The sequence below is a fragment of the Aethalodelphis obliquidens genome, unplaced genomic scaffold, assembly GCF_003676395.1.
Source record: "Aethalodelphis obliquidens isolate GAN/ISIS:26980383/991018 unplaced genomic scaffold, ASM367639v1 scaffold28, whole genome shotgun sequence".
Taxonomy (NCBI): Eukaryota; Metazoa; Chordata; class Mammalia; order Artiodactyla; family Delphinidae; genus Aethalodelphis; species Aethalodelphis obliquidens.
In genome coordinates this window covers 421,073-441,389 of record NW_020837972.1, presented here as the reverse complement: position 1 = coordinate 441,389, position 20,317 = coordinate 421,073, and the positions used below count along the sequence as shown (strand labels likewise).

At 43.4% G+C, this 20,317-nt stretch overlaps 1 protein-coding gene across 12 annotated transcripts in view; it reads right to left on the bottom strand.

Annotated features, from left to right (window-relative positions):
- Positions 1–384: 384 nt before the first annotated feature.
- Positions 385–20,317, bottom strand: part of PRR14L (proline rich 14 like) — a 56,933-nt gene continuing 37,000 nt past the window's right edge. For 5 of the 12 annotated variants that reach the window (XM_027124193.1, XM_027124195.1, XM_027124197.1 and 2 more), the window contains 5 exons: positions 18,848–18,919; positions 18,041–18,212; positions 17,399–17,505; positions 5,906–5,977; positions 385–4,685 (listed from right to left, as the gene is read on the bottom strand). In XM_027124193.1, coding sequence (XP_026979994.1) covers positions 4,406–4,685; positions 5,906–5,977; positions 17,399–17,505; positions 18,041–18,212; positions 18,848–18,919 — 703 coding nt within the window. In that variant the 3' untranslated portion in view covers positions 385–4,405. Of the gene's footprint in view, positions 4,686–5,905; positions 5,978–14,671; positions 14,803–16,596; positions 16,633–17,141; positions 17,295–17,398; positions 17,506–18,040; positions 18,213–18,847; positions 18,920–20,317 lie in introns of those variants that run through there. The other 7 variants (XM_027124194.1, XR_003436647.1, XR_003436646.1 and 4 more) reach the window with 7 other exon arrangements.

Genomic DNA, 20,317 nt, shown 5'->3' with positions numbered 1-20,317 from the left:
ATAAACACTATTCAAAAATCACACCTAGAATACTGGCTCGGCATCCCTACCTAACTTAATTGGGTGTGACTCATTTGAGTGAGTCTTGGCATTTCCAAATACTAAAGTCCCTCCCAAGAGATGATCTGCCACCTGAGTAAATTTTAAAAGCTCCACGACAGTCTTGGAAGGCCACCCAGAGGTGGAGCTCTACACATGTTCTGAGCACAGCGCCGTCCTCAGAAAATGGTGACCACTTTGGAAGAGAAAATGCTTGTGGGATTATATATATAACTTTGGAATGTTTTATTAAAAACCAACAACAGCAACCTCATGATATTACAGGTAGAATTTTAACTTATTATGAAGCCATAAGAATAAAGTAACAGCCTTGAGAGTTATTTGAAAGGTTTTCCAAAAAAAATTCCTTTTTATTTTCATAAATTAACACACATAACAGTGGGAATTTTAGAGTCACAAACTACCAAACAGAAAAGGAACTGCAGGGGCATCATGTATGCCAATGTTACCAAAAATGTACAAATTTCACTGAACTATTGACCATGATAATATACAAACACTTCAGGCAGCTATTTACTGGCCTAGACCAGCCCAAGGAAATGATGCTGAGGCCTCTTGCCAAGAATTAAAATCCGATTCAGCACCAGAGAGGGGCTCGTGGAGACACACAATGAACAAACATCCAATCTGAGAGAGTGCTGTGCTAGATGGCAGGCTATGTGGGGGCCCTCACTTCACAATAAAAATAAATAGCCTTTGCTGATCAATTTGTGGCTAGATAATAGTACTAAACTTTGATTTCAGTAAATCAAGCCTTCTTCCGGGCCAGCTTTTTATACAGGAAGTTCAGTCGTGGCAAGGAGCCCTTCCCTCGCATGAATCCAGGAAAGGATACTCCGCACCTCTGGCCAACTACTTAAAGACTTTGGATACAGCCACCCATGATGTGGTGTTTCAGAGGTCCTTTCCATGATACCGGGGTGAGGGAAGCTTACAGAAACAAAACACAAGGGAATTAAAGAAAGCACCAACTGCATACTCTGCCCCCAGGGAATGGGAGAAAAGTACCACCGTCTAAAAGTTCGTCTTTCGCGGATCTTGATGTACATTGATTATGAGATGAAATCCCAGCCTGGAGACGGAGCACTGGCTCTGCATTCCATCAGGCCGCACCAAGCCTTGGACCGGCAGCCCCAGTCCTGCACTCTGTGCAGCCCTTAGCCTGGCAGACAGGGAACCAGCCACAGGGGTAGGATCATGCCCAGAGGGTGGGATCTGGAATCTACCTCAGGTTGGCTCTGGCACTCGCGCAAAAGACCCTTTCAGGCAAAGTTGTGACAAAGCATCATGTTTTTCACAGTTCTTGGAGGAGCGCTGTTTCAGGATTCACAGCATGAGTTTCTGAGCTCTTCAGGCTCCGAGTAAGGCAAACGCTGTATGTCTCTCCACTGTACCTCCCTCAGCTGTAGCTCTTAGAATAAGGTCAGTAAAAAAAAGTGGACATAATCTGCTTGAACAGGTGATGAGGTACATTTAAATTAATAGAGAAATGAAACCAAAAGAAAAGAGGAGGGGGAAGGTGGGGGGGCAAATATAGCTATAAACTGACAGATGGAAAACACTATAGTTGAAAGTTTCAGTGAAAAGCTGACGTGCAGAACCCTGATTGGACCTGAGATTTCTCCTCTCTTTCCCATATTAAAAACACTAAGTGTCTTTGGGTGGTTAAGTCCCCATACTCAGAAACTGTACCAAGTCCCACCCCAGAACCAGACCTCCTGTAGCTATGGGCAGGTGGCTGGCTCCGAGGACCACAGACAGCACTGCAGCTGGCTAGGCCAATGGTAAAAATGGATGTTAAGACAGGTATGGCTGAGCACGGCTAGAACACGATGTGGCAACTTCAGGTATGCAATTTCAAGTTTGCAGTGGGGGCCCCTTCTTAACTTTGGAATGAGGAAGGGCCTCGGCCAGATGCACGCCAAGAATTACAAGGAGAGGGTTGGCCTCAGCGGAGCTTTTTCCTATGTTCCCAGGACAAGGAAGGAACCCAGGTCTCCACTTCCCCCAAGCCCCCATTCCAAACGCCAATGTTCCAAATCATTGCTCCTGGCCCTGACAAGTGCCACTCCTGCAACGGGCAAACTTGAAATTGTATCTCCGTAATGTTGGTGATGCCACAGCTGCACCCACGTCAACTTCAGTCTGCCACGCTTGCCACGTTGCAGACCCATCTACACTGGCAATGGAGCTGGCAAACAGGGCTCTGTAGATTTGCTGGGAGTTTGCAAGCTGTGCAGCAGGAGATTCCTAAAAACGTTTGTACAAGGGCACAAATTCATCTCACTCCCTTAAGCAAAAAGACAGAGAGAAGCATTTGTGTCTAAGGACCCTGTCCCAGGAAGGGAGAGGTACTGAGGGGAAACACAGGTCGTGTCTACACAGTCTGGGCAAAGCGAATGCACGATGGCAGCATCTGGTTTGCACTGTTCAGAGCTGGTGCGGAAGCCAGGCTCCCCTCTAATGCTACGTGGCTGTGGCCTTAGAAGCCTCCATGGATCACCAGGTGTGTATTTCACTTACTAAATGCTCTGTCTGAGGCATTGGACCTACAAGACAGACGTGGCACTTCGTTTTTCTCGCACTGTCAGTTTTTCTGCTCCAGTGTGGCACAGACTGTCAACCTGCAAAGGAAAGGCACATAGAAACCCCCACCCCCACCCCATCCTCCCATCCCCTGACAGACAGGGAAACCAAAGGGACCCAGGAGACATGATCCAGGACGGCACCACTCACTCCTCTCACAGACTGACTCGAAAATGTCTCTGGAGCTTTGACAGTTCCCACTGGCGCTGCTCCACGGCAGTGGCTCCTGGGAGGATGGGAGAGGTGACCAATGTCCTGAGGCTGGGCTTAGCATCCCACTCACCAGCCAAGGAATGTTAATTCTCTGCACTCTTGTTTTGAGAGAGAGAGAGAGAGAGAGAGAAAAGATAAAACACAAGGGAAGGGGAGGAGGGGAAGCAAGGCAAGGGCACATAGGCCTTAAGTGGGAAAGGAATGAAACTTCCGGGCTTGTGGCCTCACACAGCACGCTTCTGGTCCTCTGCCCACAGACTGCTGCAGGCAGAAACGGAGAAACCCAGAGACCTTTGTCTGGCATTCTACCAAACTTACAGTAGGTCTGACGCAGGAGCCCAAAGTACAGTGAGCTGCCCTCCAAGAGGGCTGGCCATGGAACTTCGTGACCCCAGACTGTCCTCCTCCCCACTATGGAGCGGGCTGCTCTGGCAGCTGCAAACGCTCTGGGTTGGCTTAATCACCACCTGAGCCATCGTGGATGCCTCTGTCATGGACCACCACTTCAGATGAAACCCACTAAGACCACACCCAAGCTTCCAACTTTTTAAATGACTGGGGGAGAGACCTGCTCTTACTTCCGTCATTAAAATAAATACAACTACTTAAGCAAGAATGAGAACCCAGATGAGAAATGAGTCGCACTAGGAGCTGGAGGCGGGGAAGGGGCTGCCTGAACACGTCAACGGGAAAACGGCTCTCGGCCGCCCCACACCACGCACCGACAAACCAGGTCAAATGCCTGTCATGTGTTCTGAAGACGTGTACTGTCTTTCTCCTTGATGTCTTAAAAAACTGCTTTAAAATCACATTTAAAGGCTCCAAACATGCAGCAATAATTAAAAAAAGGGAAATAAAACAAATGAAAATAATCAACACTACCACATTAAAAAGTGCAACTTACTTCGAATGGGGCCTGGACGGGCTCCTCTGGCACTAGTGACCCACAGTCACAGAGGGGAGAAAATGATGGGGAAAAGCCACACACACACACACACACACACACACACACTCTCACACTCACTCACACACACACACACACACAACCTGGTTCTGGACAGATGGGCTCAAAGGATTAGAAAACACAGCAGCTCATCTTTCCTCAACTACTGAAATGAGCCGGTGAGACATGGGACAGGACGCCAGGTCCCCCTCCCTAGGCCACATGTCTAAATAACCTTGGTCTAGCACCACCGTAAACAACGCGGAACTTTCACATGGACGTGCAAATGCTGTGAGTCCTTGGAAACCTAGTGTTACTGAAGGTATGTGGTGTCCTCCTCCGTGGATGGCAGAGAGTGTGGGGAGGAGGCCGACATCATTCAGGACCATTTCCAGGAGAAAGGGAGCGTTCCTGAGGTTCTATACTCAGCAGTACAAGTTAGAGGACCCTCTTTCACCAGTTCCTAAAAAGGCTGCACCTTGAAATAGGTAAAAATCCATAGTCTGCATTTTGAGTGGTTTGGGCATTAGGGCAAAATTAGGCAACCTCTTCCAAGGAGGCCGGGAAAGTCTAAAGTTGAGACCCCCCCACCTGAATCGCTTCTCAACAACCGGATGACCGCTCCTGCTCCTCCTCTTCCTTGGCAAAGAAGGTCTCCAGTTCCATCAGTTTCTGTATCAACAGAGCATCCAGCTCTTGACTCTGCAGCGCCGCCTTCTGGGCCCGGGTAAAGCTGCCTGCCACCTTGACCTTACCGCGAGCCCTCCTCTTTCGTGGGACTGTGAAATCCTGAAACTCCAGAACTCGCTTCCTCTTCTGTTGGCTGATTGAGATGAGCGTACCATTCCGTTCCTTAGGTTCCTCAAAGATGGTCTCTAAACACCTAAGGGTGGAGCACAAAACAGAATCACCAACATGCTCACCCTGGGGGCCACCAACCCTCCCAGTCAATGGGCGCTAAAGGCTAACTGCTCCTGACAGCTCTTTCCTCTGGTCTGCAGCTATTTTTTGATGACAAAACACATATATCTATGAATATGTAGTACAAGCAACATAGTGAAGAAATGTAAACTGGACAGGAGGGTGAAGAATAAAAGTAAGATGAACCCCCCCCACTCCCCACCCCGGCAACAGCAGCAACAGTGTTTTGTGTATCCTCCCAAAGTCACTCAACGTACAGATGTGCATAGGTAAGCATGTATCATCAGAGGTCAGCCCTTTTGGGTAAAGGGCCAGGTAGTAAACATCTTAAAATTAACGAGGCACACAAGTCTCTGCTATATATTCTTTTTTGTTTTTTAAACAACCCTTTAAAAGAATAAAAACCATTCTTAGCTCACAGGGCTGGAAAAAAAGAAAGAAAGAAAACGGGTTGCTGGTTGGACCCGGCCTGTAGTTTGCTGACCCACAGCATCTATGGTTTCTTCTTTACTCAAATGGCAGCAAACTACATGCACTGGCCTATGCATTGTGCCACTCTGACCTATCAATAACGTTTAAGATTGCCCCAGCTGGGTACACAGGTATCTGATTCATTCTTTTAAATGGCTATGCAGTGTATCCCATTACAAGGATGGACTATAATTTAATGAGAACCCTATTAATGGATATTTTAAGTTGTTTCCAATCCTTTCCTATTATTTAGCAATGCTGTAATGAATAGTCTTATATCAATGCCTCAGAGTTTTATCTCTAGGATAAAACTCTCCTGCTACATCCTGGACGCTACAGGAATTTAATAAATGTTCAATGACTTGAACTGATTTAGACGCAAAGGTAGCCAAGTGAAATGCCTTCTGTACTTGGGTTTGGAGTCATATCTGAAGATCAGTGCTTATTGGTCCTGAAGACAGCCGGCATATTTGCTAAAAACCAAGTACAAACGAAAAGGAGACTACCTAACCTGACACACATCTCTTTCCCATCCTACCACTGACCCCAATTCAAGTGCTGGGAACTAAAAATACCAATTCTAGTTATTTTCAAGACGCCGGTATTGGAAGAACTGAACATAAAACCCCTTCCAAAGCACAAGGATTGGAGATTTACATCGATCATGTCGGAAGCCCCCCAATCTATTATTTCCTGCTCATAGGTACTTACCTGTTTGCAGGAGGAGATTTATAATTCTTGTTGGTATATATTTCTTCTAAACTAAACTCCTTTTTCTTTAACCTGAAAAGAGAAAAAAATAAATTCTTCATGGTCTCGTAAGAGAGACAAGATTGGTTTCCCAACTCTATGTTTTCCATTCTTTTACTTTCCAAGAGTAAAAGACGAGTCCTAGATGTGTCTCATGAGAACAATGAGTACGGGATCTTCTTTTCCAGGGCATCAATCTTCAACTTTGTGAGATTTGGTCCAGTTATACTTACTTGGAGGGATATACCTGGATTTGTACCTATTATCTTAGTTTACAGCTTCTTCTCGTCCTACTTTTTCAATGTTTCTTCTGCTTGATTGACTGCTCTTTTTATATTCTCCTCTCCTGGCTTGAAATTTATACATATTCTGTTCTTTTAGTGGTTGGCAAAAATTTTAATGAGCATATTTAACTTATAAACCCTTCTCTCAAACAACACAAAGTCCCTGGAACCTCTAAGTCTGATCAATACTGTCCCAATTTATGTTAGTAGTGTCCTATTTTGCCTTTTTATTTTGTAAATTTTTGTGTAAGAAATCAGGTCATTTAGTCTGTGGCTTCCCCAGTCTAGATTTTCTTGATTACATCCCACTGATGTCATTTAACATGCGCCTCTGACCCAAACATATGGAAAATACTACAGGTATTTCCTATGGACTGGTAATTAAATAGAGAGGTATGATCAGATTTAGGTGTTCTGGGTTTTCTGATAGACTTCTAGGTGTCCATCACGAGGGACATGATACCCAGCTGTCACCCTTTTTGTGTATTAGCAGCCAGCCACTGATAAACATTGAATATATTAGTTCTTTAGGATTGTACATGGTGACAGTCTATCATTCTTCTGGGAGAATTCTTCCATCTAAAGAAAACTTCATGCTCATCCATGCTTTGGTAACCCTGACGTACCGTTTGCACAGGAAAAGTGGGTTGTATGCTTGGTTCTTTCCCTTTATTTACCAGTTTACAAAACAATGAATTGTTTCCCTATTATCATCCAAATACAGCCAGAGTTGTGAACTCATTCATTATGAACTATTGGACTGAAACATATCTCATGTGCTTCAATCTACTGCAGTTATTATTCCTTTTGATGCTCAGACAGTCTCATCTGTGGCAGTTGAGAGTCTCTTCAAACTGGTTCCTGTGTCTCTCCAACATGACCCCAGTCGCCTCTTGAGAGCTCATCACTTTCTGGCACAAGACAGTCTATACTCATGCATTTCCTGCCCTAGACCTGTAGCCAGTCTTCAAGGAGCCCTGGTTCACATATCATAAAATTCACCAATTTATTCATTCATTCATTCATTTATTTATTTATTTTGCAGTGCACAGGCCTCTCACTGTTGTGGCCTCTCCCGTTACGGAGCACAGGCTCCGGCCGCGCAGGCTCAGCGGCCATGGCTCACGGGCCTAGCTGCTCCGCGGCATGTGGGATCTTCCCGGACCGGGGCACGAAGCCGTGTCCCCTGCATTGGCAGGTGGACTCTCAACCACTGCGCCACCAGGGAAGCCACCCTATTATTTATTTTTATGAGTGTGCTCAATCTGTTTGTTCACTCTTAGTTTTTGGTACTATGTAGAAGATAATAGCTTCAACCTTCAGGCCACCACTCTTAGTAGAAACTTATTTTCAGACAGCACAATACCTTTATTACAAAAGAGCAAATTATTATAAAGTTTCTGTGCTTTAAACCTTTTTCAGATAAGTTAAGGAGTGACTGAACAGCACAGCAATAAACTTTTCAGCATTGTGCTTTAGTTTCTTCCTGGCTTTTTGAAAATCTTAATTGAGGTTCAGTTTGGTTCAATTCCAATTCAGCAAAGAACATACTTGTGGAAAAAATACATAAATAATAGCATGGATACAATTTTTCACAGGGATTTCCAACAAACAACTGTTACTTTGCTTCTTAACGACAGCAATAGCTACGTTAGATTAAGGATGTCGGATGGGTAGTTGGAAAGTGAAAGATTAGGCTTCTGACAGTCATTCTGACGAGCAAATCAGGGTAGTGTGCACCCATGTCCAGTTTCTGAGCTGAGGTGACTGCTGAAGCGCCAAGTTCAGCTTCTGGGATTCCTAGGCTCTCAACAAGCTTTGCCTTCCTCAGAGGGGCTTCACTCACTGGAGGTGGTGGGATGTGTAGATGTCCTCAAAAGTAGACACTTCCTGTGCAGATGCCACTTTGCCCAGAGTGGCTCTGGCAAGAGTCTACGCTCGAGCATCTTCTGTCTGGTGGTTCCTTGCTCCCTCCGCCTCTTGATCTGTTTTTACGACTTGATTTCCCCCTGGTAAAGAAGCATCTTGACACAATTCTGAAGCAAGGCTGTGCTATTCTAGTATTGACAAAACTGAGGCTCTGAGGGGCTCGCTCGGGGGTCAAGCCCTGGTCCCAGGGGTTTCCTGTGAGGACCATGCCACTGTGACCCCCAAAGCACATTGCTGTGCTCATGCCGTGGCAGATCTGGCTCCTGGAAAGATGTGGCGGGGCCTGGTGGTCAGTGGGTGCAGCGCCCCCGATCCTGTGCTGGAGCACCTATAGGCTCTCCTCACAGCCAGGTGATGGTGGCCCTAAAATTCACCCTTTAAAGTTACGGTTCAGTGGATTTCCGTAGAGGCACAATGTGATTCATCACCACTAATTCCAGAACATTTTCACAACCCACAGAAGAAACCCTGGACCAACGAGCAGTCACACCCACCCTCTCCTACCCCAGCACCTGGCAACCACGTATCTACTTTCTGCCCCTATGGTTCTGCCTATTCTGGACACTTCATACAAATGGAATCATACAGTATGTGCTCTTTGGAGTCGGTCTTCTCTCACTTAGCACACTGTTTCCACGGTTCATTCATGGTGTAGCATGTCTCAGTACTTCATTTTAACATTCTATGGATAGACCACCTTTTCTTAATCTATTCATCAACTGATGGACATTTGGATTGTTTCTACTTTTTAGCTGTTATGAAGAATATTGCTATGAACATTCATGTACAAGATTCTGTGTGAACATGTTTTCAATTCCCCTTGGACATATACCTAGAAGTAGTGATATAGTAACTCTAACATTCTGAGGAACTGCCAAACTATTTCCCACAGTGGCTACACTATTTTAGATTCCCACAAGCAATGTATGAAGGTTCCAATTTCTACCCATCCTCAATGCAAACACTTATTTTGTTGTTTTTATTTGTAAAAAAATTACTGCCATCCTAGTGGTGAGAGCCATCTTGTGGTTTTAATTTGCAGTTCCCTAATGACTAATGATGCTGAGCAAAATTTTTTGGCCATTCGTCTGCATCTTCTTTGGAGAAATGCCTGTTCAGAATCTTTGCCTACTTTAAAAAATTGCATTGCTGTCACTTTGTTGTTGAGTTGTAAGAAGTCTTTATATATTGTGCATACTAGAGCCCTATCAGATATATGACTTGCAAACACTTTTTCTGATTCTGTGGGTTATCTGTTATCATAAAAAAAAAAAAAAAAACAAAAAAGACTTATTTAGAGCAGTTTTTGTTCATAGCAAAACTGAGTGGACAGAGTTCTCATAAACACCCTGCCTGGAAGCCCCTGCAACTCCCCTACTAAGCACAGCAACCCCTATTATCAACAGCCTGCACCAGAGTGGAACATTTGTCACAACTGATGAACCTGCAATGACACATCATAATCACCCACAGTCGATGGTTTACATTAGGGTTCACTCTTAGTATTGCACATTCTGTGAGTTTGGAGAAATGTATGATGACATGTATCTACTATTACAGTATCATTCAGAATCATTTTCACCGCCCTAAAAATTACTGTACTCGCCTATTCCTCCTTCCCTCCTCCCTATTCCATGGCAACTATTGATTCATTGACAGTGTCCATAGTTTTGCCTTTTCCCAGAATGTCACATAGCTGGAATCATACAGTATGTAGCTTATTCAGACTGGCTTTTCACTTAGTAGTATTTCAGTAAGGTTTCTCCATGTCCTCTTCATGGCTTAAGAGCTCATTTCTTTTTAGCATTGAATAATATTCCATTGTCTGGATGTACCATGATTTAGTATCCATTCACCTACTGGAAGGACATCTTGGTTGCTTGCAAATTCTAGCAATTATGAATTAACCTGCTGTAAATATTTCTGTGCAGGTTTTTATATGAATATAAGTTTTCAACTCATTTGGTTAATACCAAGAATGATTGCTGGATCGTATGGTATGAGTATGATTAGTTTTATAAGAAACCACCAAACGCTTCCATTCCATTGGTTTACTTTTTATTTTTTTGGCTACACCACATGGCTTGGCTTATGGGATCTTAGTTTCCCAAACAGGGATTGAACCCGGGCCCTCGGCAGTGAAAGCATGGAGACCCTAACCACTGGAGCGTCAGGGAATTCCCTATTCCATTTTTTAAAAATAAATTTATTTTATTTAGTTTATTTTTGGCTGCGTTGGGTATTCGTTGCTGCGCGCAGGCTTCGTTGCAGTGCGTGGGCCTCTCTTGTTGTGGAGCATGGGCTCTAGGCACGCGGGCTTCAGTAGTTGTGGCACACGGGCTCAGCAGTTGTGGCTCTCGGGCTCTAGAGTGAAGGCTTAGTAGTTGTGGTGCATGGGTTTAGTTGCTCAGCGGCATGGGGGATCTTCCTGGACCAGGGCTCGAACCTGTGTCCCCTGCATTGGTAGGCAGATTCTTAACCACTGCGCCACCAGGGAAGTCCCCTCCGTTGGTTTTATGTCAATCCTTACACATCACCACACTGTTTTGATTACTGAAGCTTTGTACTAAGTTTGTGTTTTTTTTTTTTTTACTGTGGTAAAATATACAAAACAATTTCAATTATTATTATTATTTATATTTTAGTTTTTGCGGTACGCAGACCTCTCACTGTTGTGGCCTCTCCTGCTGCGGAGCACAGGCTCCGGATGCGCAGGCTCAGCGGCAATGGCTCACGGGCCTAGCCGCTCCGTGGCATGTAGGATCTTCCCGGACCGGGGCACGAACCCGTGTCCCCTGAATCGGCAGGCGGACTCTCAGCTGCTGCGCCACCAGGGAAGCCCTCAATTATTTTTAACTGTGCATGTAGTAAGTTTTGAAATGGGTTAGTGTGAGTCTTCCACTTTGTTCCTCTTTTTCAAGGTTGTTTTGCCTATTCTGAGCCACTTGTATTTTCAGGATTTTTAGGATCAGCTTGTCAATTTCTGCAAAAAAAGGTAGTCGACATTTTATAATACGATTGCAGTAAGCTGTAGGTTGCCTTGGGTAGTACTAACTTCTTGACAGCATTAAGTAGCCCAATCTATGAATGGATGTCTTTCCATTTATTCAGATCTTTAATTTCTTTCAACAGCAGTTGGTAGTTTGTAGTGTTTACTGAACAAGCCTTACACTTCGTTTGTTAAATTCATCCCTAGGTTTTTTTTTTTGATGCTACAGTAAATGGAACTGTTTTCTTAATTTCATTTTCAGATTGCTCATTGCTAATGTACAGAAATACAATTATTTTTCTTTTTCTTGTATCTTGATCTTATATCCTACAAACTTGCTGAATTCATTCACTAGCTCTAATAGTGGATTCTTTAGGGTTTTCTATATACAAGATACTGAAAAGATAGTTTTACTTCCTTTCTGAGTGCTATCTCATTTTCTTGCTTAATTGCCCTGTCTAGAACCTCTAGCAGAATGTTAAATAGAAATGGCTAGACTGAATATCCTTGTCTTGTTTCTGATCTTAGGGGACATCTTTCAGTCTTTTACAATTAAGTAGGATTTCTGCTTCGGGTTTTCCGGTAGATGCCCTTTATTCATTTGAGGAAGTTCTTACTTCTCTCTCTCTCTCCCTTTTTAAAAAATATTAATTTGGCTGCACCAGGTCTTAGTTGCAGCACGTGGGATCTTCGCTGCTATGTGTGGGATCCTCGCTGGGGCATGCGAACTCTTAGTTACAGCATGTGGGATCTAGTTCCCTGACCAGGGATCGAACCCAGGCCCCCTGCATTGGGAGCTCGGAGTCTTAGCCACTGGACCACCAGGGAAGTCCCTCTTATTTATTCTGAAGTTCATGGAGTGTTTTTATCATGAAAGTGTGTTGGATTTTGTCCAATGCCTTTTCTGCATCTAATGAGATAATCATGTGCTTTCCCCCCTTTATTCTATTAATGTGGTATACTCCACTGATTAATTTCCTGTGTTCAACTAACCTTGCATTCCTGGCATAAATCCCACTTGGTCACATGTATAATCATTTTTTAATACGTTGCTGGATTCCATTTGCTATTATTTTGAAGCTTTTGATGTATACATTTATAAGGTTCCCTGGCTTCTTTTAAGGTTATCTCTTTGTCTTTGGAAGTCTGAAGTTTTCATACTTAACTTCTTTCTGAAGTTAGGTATGAAATTCTTTTTATTGATCCTGTATGGGATTAGTATCGTTTTTTGCCAGTATACTAAAACACACGGAATTACACAGTACGTGAACTATTTCTCAATAAAGCTGTTTAAAATTTTTCATTTAGATGCTGCTTTACTGAGGTGTAACTGACACACAGAACTGTAAGACATTTCAAGTGTACATTGTGATGACCTGATATATGTATACACTGTGAGAGGATTCTTCCTATCTAGTTAATTAAGAGTTTGTGTTTTGACTTTGTTTATAGTTGGTTTCTTTTTTTCCCAGCAGAAGTGATAGATTTTTATGACATATTTTTCAGGTTTTTACTTTATGGCTCTGAATTTTGTGTTATACTTAACCATTTCCTACAGTTTCTTCAATTATTCTTACGGCTTCATTTGTTTACATTTAAGTCTGATTTTATTTGGAAGATATTCTGATGAAAGGTCTAAGGTAGAGATCCAGCTTTCTTCTTCTTTTTAATATTTATTTATTTATTAATTTTGGTCGCGCCAGGTCTTAGTTGGGGCATATGGACTCTTAGTTGCGGCATGCAGGATCTAGTTCCTGGACCAGGGATCAAACCTGTGTCACCTGCAGTGGAAGCGCACAGTCTTACCCACTGGACCACCAGGGAAGTCCCCCAGCTTTATTACTCCTAGAATGGCCATCCAGCTGTCCCAGTAGCATTTTACTGAATAGTCCATCTTTTCACCACTGATTGGAGGGGACACCTTTGTCACATACTAAATTTCTCTATGTATTTGTATCTAATTATGGACTTTGCTTTACCAATTTGTATATTTATGCTCTGGCATCATACTGTCTTAATTACTGAGACGACAATATATTTTAAGATCTCTTAAGACTAGTACTCTTATTTCACTCCTTTTCTGAATTTTCCAGGCTATTCTTGCTTCTTTATTTCTATAACTGTGTTAAATACATTCCTTTCCATTTATTCATATCTCTTCCTAAAAGAACAGTTCTTGGTCAAGTGAATGTGTTTAAATTTTTACCGTTTACTGGAATGTACCAGTTATCTAATTACTGCTTCTCAGCTCAGAATGCACCCTCAGTACCTGCTCTGTGACAATGGCATCTTGGACTCCTAATGCATTTCTTCTTCACAGTGAGTTGGTGCTGAGCTTTGGCAGAAGGAGGCACTGGAGGACACTGGAGGAGCAAAGGAGCTTTTCTTCTTGCTGCTGCCACATGGTCCATCATGGGTGCACGTGTACTGGGATGTCTGGGGCGGGGCTGGATGGGGACAGTTGCCCCAGCTGTATAGCCAGAGCGTGGAGCCCTCCCCAATGCCCCTGCAGCACTAACCTGGTGACCACCACACCACAGATGGGGCATTCGGGGACTGAAGCCCATAGTGGGACCCCAACATCATGAGGGTTGTTTCCTGTGACTCTCCTGGAGCAAACGCCACATGCCCCAGACCACACACCTGCAGCAGCACCCTGACACCCCGGGTGCCTGCCCTCCAGCCTCAGCTCAAGCCCTGGAAGGCTACTGTTGTTGTTTCCTGCTCGTCCAGCTCTGGCATTAGCAACCTGGCTATCCGATGGGCTGCAACCACACCTTCTCCAACAAAGTCAGACTCCAATCTTGGGGAGAGGGCCCCCTTCTCCCTTGGCCCTAGGATGCCCTTCAGAATTCCCGGTACACCTTAACAGTTACTCTCCTGTTATACTTTAACACTTTAAACTTCCCCTGTTTAAAATACTGTGTGGTTTCCATCTCCTGACTGGACCTAGACTAATAACATGATACTAAGGTAAAAGCCCTAAGGTTTTGCTAGACCAGGGGTCCTCACACCAGTGTACTAGAAGACTTTCCACAGACACACTGAAACCCAGCTCTAGGGTAATCAATCTCCTGATCTTTAAACTCCTGCACGTGACACACCTGTGAAGTGTCCTTACACTCATGTAAACGTCTCCATTCCCACAAATTCTTTTTTTTTTTTTTTTTGGCCACGCCACACGGCACGCAGGATCTTAGTTCCCCAATCAGGGATCAAACTCATGCCCTCTGCAGTGGAAGCGCAGAGTCTTAACCACTGGACCACCAGGGAAGTCCCCTCACAAATTCTTTTAGAACAGCCCCTATCCACCCTGAATTCTACTTTGGTATCTGAATAAAATCACTGATCTCACTAGGCCCTCCTCAGATATTAATGAAATCACTGTAAACGTGTTTTGGACGTGTCTTTCCCCACCTTACACCCGGTTCCGCTAAGAGAAGAGCGGCTTTAGCAAGAGGGGACTCAGCCTAATTTCAGATATGGTGTGGAATGGGGCTGTCAGAGGGACTTGGCCTCACTCACCTCCTGACTATCATCAAACAATGCCTACTTAAGAAAGAGAGCTTCAGGCTTCCCTCGTGGTGCAGTGGTTGAGAGTCCGCCTGCCGATGCAGGGGACGCAGGTTCGTGCCCCGGTCCAGGAGGATCCCACATGCCACAGAGCGGCTGGGCCTGTGAGCCATGGCTGCTGAGCCCGCACGTCCGGAGCCTGTGCTCCGGCAGCGGGAGAGAGGCCACAGCAGTGAGAGGCCCGTGTACCGCAAAAAAAAAAAAAAAAAAAAAAAAGAGAGCTTCAAACACCAAAAATAGCTTGGTCATGTATTTAACCGTACACAATGTCTTTTCAAACTATTCTCAACTCTCATGCACAGTCTGTTATCACTTAGAAGAACATTAATCAAATCATATAAGGAAATATTTAAGTCAATCATTCATCTTACAAAATATTATAACTTCTACTTCCTGTTAACAACAAAAATTATATGAGCTGCCATGCCAATTGGTTTGCAGTGATACACTTTTCTCCTACATTAAATATTGAAGCAATCATGAGATTTACATAAATTGATGGATTTATTTCTGATTTTTTACATGATTCTTAACTGTTCCTAAAAGTCTAATAATGAGTATTCATGCATGTATACACATTTACTGAAGCAATATCATGCTTTCTAACATACTCACTTCATAATTTATTATTTTAGCTATAAATTACATTGCTTTATTACAAATTCAAAAAATGGGAAATTCTTATACATAACTTTAATTTTGACTTACGGCTTTTAGAAATCTACGTTACAAGAAGTGTACCATAATTTATTTTTCAATGGTCTGTATGATTTTCTTGAAGGTAAATATTAACATATTTACTGTTTCATACCCACAGACATGGAGAGGAGGCTGTATTCATTGTACCAGGTCATTTTAGGTAAGAGACTTGAGCATCTGTGGATTTTGGTATCAGGGGGTCTCCTGGAACCAATTCCCCGAGGATACTGAGGGATGACTATATTATAATTGGAAGGCAGAAAAGTTAGGAAGTAAGAATGATTTGGCCAATGGGCTTGAATAATAAAAACTGCCTTCACCAAGTAAGCTGTATTTCAAAAATTTTCCATAAATTTAATGCCCTAAATCGGCACCTTCAAAGTGTCTATACAAAAGTGTATTTGAAGTAATAAAAGCATTTTACCAAGATGTCTTAGGTAAAGATTTATTGAAGATCTTGTATTTTTCAACCCTTTCATTATATAGGATTAAATAAAGTGCCCTTAAGTGAGAAAGTAACATAGAATTCTTAGGTATCTGAAACTGGTCAGATCCTCTCGGTGCACGTCCCATAAACTGAGCCACTGCTGGCCTCCAAAGGCTGGGTGACAGAACCCAAGTGAGTCAGCACTGTTTGATTCTTTGCTTTCAAAAAAGATTAGGTGATAAATCATTAAATATGATTTGATGATAGATCACTCTGTGATTTTTTGATATTACTTGACAGAAGTTGAAAGGATTGAATGTCATTGTTCTATTAAAACTCTTTGCACTCCCAACTACCTATCTTTATTAATAAGGTTTTCCAGAACTTCTATCTACACAAAAATTCAAGAGAGAATACCATGATTCTGAACCCTATTTCATTCTAGTAAAAAGTACTATTCAACCCAGGACATCTGAAATACTTTAAAAATTTCTCTTGAAAAGACATGGTAGGATGATCAATAAAAGAACTATAGTATAAAAACACAACACGTTAAGATAAGAACCACGTGGAAAAAGTGGAACGTAAATCATAGTAACAGTTAACTATCACATTTGTGTTGTGTGAAGCAATAAAATAGATACAGTGCACATTTTTTTCTCAACTGGACTGTACAGCAATCTTAAGTGTTGGGAATTCTTACTCACATTCTACAGGTAAGTCCTTGAAGCTCAGGAAGGTGAAATAACTTACCTTGAGTTAATCAAGGGACACAGGCTTCCATTTGCTGATGAGAAATTAAGGAGTGAAATCCATCACAAGAAAACATAACTCTGGAGATCTTTTAAAAATGTTTATATCTTCATAGTATCTGTGTAATATACATCATCCCCAAACTGGAATCATGTCAAATACACAATTTGGAATCACGCCCAACCAATATATAATTTAGTAATCTTTTTCTTTCCACTTCACTTTATAGGAATTAGCAATCAGCTCTGTCATAAAAATCTTTAGAATCCAAATTTTTAAAGGTTATACTATGGACCATAACATGGATCTAGCATTTTCTTGGGGAAAAAAAAAAAAAAAAAGACATCTTTCCTTCATGATGTGTAGGTCCCTTCCCAGTTTTGTGCACAGAATGTTGTGAGCCTGGGCTGTGGGGTCGGGTAAGACCTGTGAGAGACAGGAACTACCTGTTCTGTCATGAGGGACACTCAGGCCTAACACAGATTTCTCAGCTACTGAGCCTTGGCACCGTCACCTAAACCTGGGGACGACGGCTGTGCCTACCTTCCAGCACCCTTGGAGGATGAACTGGGACTGTGTACACAGAGCGACAGCACCCGGCATAGAGAGCTCAGGAAAAGTGATCGAGAACGCGTTCAAATATCCCTGCACACAAATCTCTGGCCACAGTACCGATGAATTCTTTTGGATAAATTCCTAGAAGTATAACAAAAGCTCAGAGTATATGATCATTCAAAAGGTCATTATATTCTGCCAACTTCCAAAAAAGTGCACACATGCATGTTAGAGAAGGCGCTCACCTTTTGGGTCGAGGAAGGCCCATGGGGGTAAGGTTAGGGTCTGGCTTAGGAATGGTTTTCCGGATGCGAATCTGTGAGACCTTCTTTGGCCTCTTCTCCGGCTCAGTCTATTTTTAAGAAGAAAGATGGTCAGGTTGTAAGACATTCTAAATATATGAAGTCCCCTTTCCTGACACCCATCGCATTGCTTCCTCAGTGTACAGATGACTTCAGGAAGTAGTTTATGACAAAGCTCCCACCCCCCGCCGCCCCCACTCCTGACAACAGCGTTTTCAGCAACCACCCCCTTTATGTTACTGTACATGCAGTTCAGATACTGAGATTATCAATATGAAAATTTGCAACTGTTGGAGACAGCAGATACTGCAAAACTGAAGCACACCATTGTTCACTCGTCTCTGAATGCATGAAGCTTCTCACTCTGTGGTTCGGTTCTCTAAACACTGTTAAATGTGTCATCAAGAGAAAAGGGTCTGGAAGGCGACGAGGAAGAAGAGATTCAAGGTATCCTTTAGTGTCTTGCTAACCTCCTGTACTCAGCTGAAGGTAAGGTGGTAGCAAAGAGACTCAGGGGCCCATCTGTACCTGTCACATCATCTGTGGTGCTACCACCACCTGACCCCACAGGCACTTTAAATTTACCTCTTTCTGTTCTGGGGGGCTGCTCTGTGGTCGGGGGCACGGGGCTGTCACACCATCCAGCTCATCAAATCCAGGAACCGGGAACTCGGAGGCTGAAAGCAGGAGCTTGCTGACAGCTGAGTCTGTTACCAAGCGAGACTTTGGTACCAAGGCAGGGAATGGAGGCTCTAGCCTAGCACCACGGAGAGAGAGACAGAGAAGAACGACATGGGATGGGTTCACCTTCTATGTTGGCACATTCGTCTTAACATCCAGACAAGAGCTGAATGACGTTCCCAGTAAACCTGTCCTCCTGACACTTCTGGACACACCTGTGTCTATACATGTAAAAAACGACGAGAATGTGGTCAATCCACTTCACTGTGATGGAATAACGAACAAGGAAGATGCAGTGAATAAGGAAAAACGTAAAAAGGAACAGGTTTTTTGTGGGAAGAAGACATTTAGTGAACTGAACAAAGGGACTGTGCTCAGACGACATCAATCCCATCCGGGCACTAAAATCGGCTAAATGACTGAGCAGTATCTTAAGGGGACTTGTGGTACAATGAGCTGGCTAGGGATTTTGACGTTTTTTTCATAAATGGGATTGATCACACAACTTTAGTTACACAGGTTGAACCTCAGATTGTTCATCTGAGAGATGTAGATCAGGCTTAGAAGGAGAACAAGACGTCAGAATTATACCATGCCCGACCCACACCAGCCACCAGTGCCCTCGTCCCCCACTTCTCCCTCTCTCTCTCTCACTCACACACACACTGCAAACCACAAGCCCTCACGTGCCAGGCGCCACTGGAGCCTCACCTCACATGACTGCCGCTGGTGCTGTAAGCAGCTTCCAGGTCCGGAAGAGGCACGGACGGTAACGCAGTGTGGCTGAAGTGGAGCAAAAGTACACGAGAGGCAGGTTAGGGCAGCGGGATGGCAGGAGAGGCTCTGGTGTACCGTGGGTTTGGAAGGATGCTCAATCAGAGCCCAAGGAAGACGAGAAGTGTCAGTCACCCAGGAAGACGAAAACCTCCCTCCCAGGCATGAGAATTACATGTACGTGCCCATCACTGGAATGGAGGCAGGCTGACAGGAGGATTATATTCTAACTTAAATGGAAAGAAGGCAGGGAGAGATATACAGAGGACAGTAAGAGAAAGGAGGAGGACAAGAATACCCTTAACCTTATACCTTTTAATCAAGTTGTTGAACGTGTATGTTAAAGTTTTTAAAAAGTAATTTAAAGATAAAAATACACTCCTCACTTCTGTATTAACCGTATTAAAATAAAATCTGCCAATTTCTATAAACTTACAAAAAATTGTGAAGAAACCTTATTATCTTTAAAGCCGAGTTCCATGTAAAACATGGCCATGTAGATGAAAACTGTTCACAGGGCTAGTTCCTTTATAATTAAGCTTTGATTTTTATAGATGAAAAATGGTATTAATCACTTATAGATACATTAATATGCATTGATGGAGAGCTTTTGGTGCCCCTCAAAGGAAAGCTTGTACCCATTTCTACTGAATTTAGACACAGTACAGGTTTAATTAATCAGATGTTTATATAATGACCATATAATCCATCTCCTCTGGGAAGTTAGAGAAATTTGTTCAATGGCTGAAACACAGATAAATCAGATTGTTAGAGAGCTTAGCACCAATCTGGAATACTGCGAGAGGGGCTGACCAAATCAGAGGCCTCATCTGGGTCTAGCTCAGCTGACACAGCAACCAGCTGAGTGACCCAAGTTAGAAAAAACCACGTGCCTCAGTCTCATCATCTATAAAAAAAAGGCAAAAAAGATGTCTGTTTGACCCATATTATGGAGTGCTGGAGGATGAGGTTCAAATGAGAAAATGCTGTGGAAACATAAGTTAATTTAATCTTGGTTAAGTCTTGCTTTCTGCGGCTCCCCAATTTATCACGCTTAACATTTCTAAGTGTGTCTACAAACACAGCAAACTTCTAAGCTCTAAGCCAAGGATATATATGATGTTAAGGCACTTTTAGAGCCAATGAGAAAAAAAGTTCCCACAAACACCACCCCTACCACTTCAATTAAAAAATAGGGACTTCCCTGGTGGCGCAGTGGTTAAGAATCTGCCTGTCAACAATGCAGGGGACATGGGTTTGATCCCTGGTCCAGGAGGGTCCGACATGCCGCATAGCAAGTGGGCCTGTGCACCACAACTACTGAGCCTGCACTCTAAAGCCTGTGAGCCACAACTACTAAGCCCGCGTGCCACAACTACTGAAGCCCGTGCACCTAGAGCCCGTGCT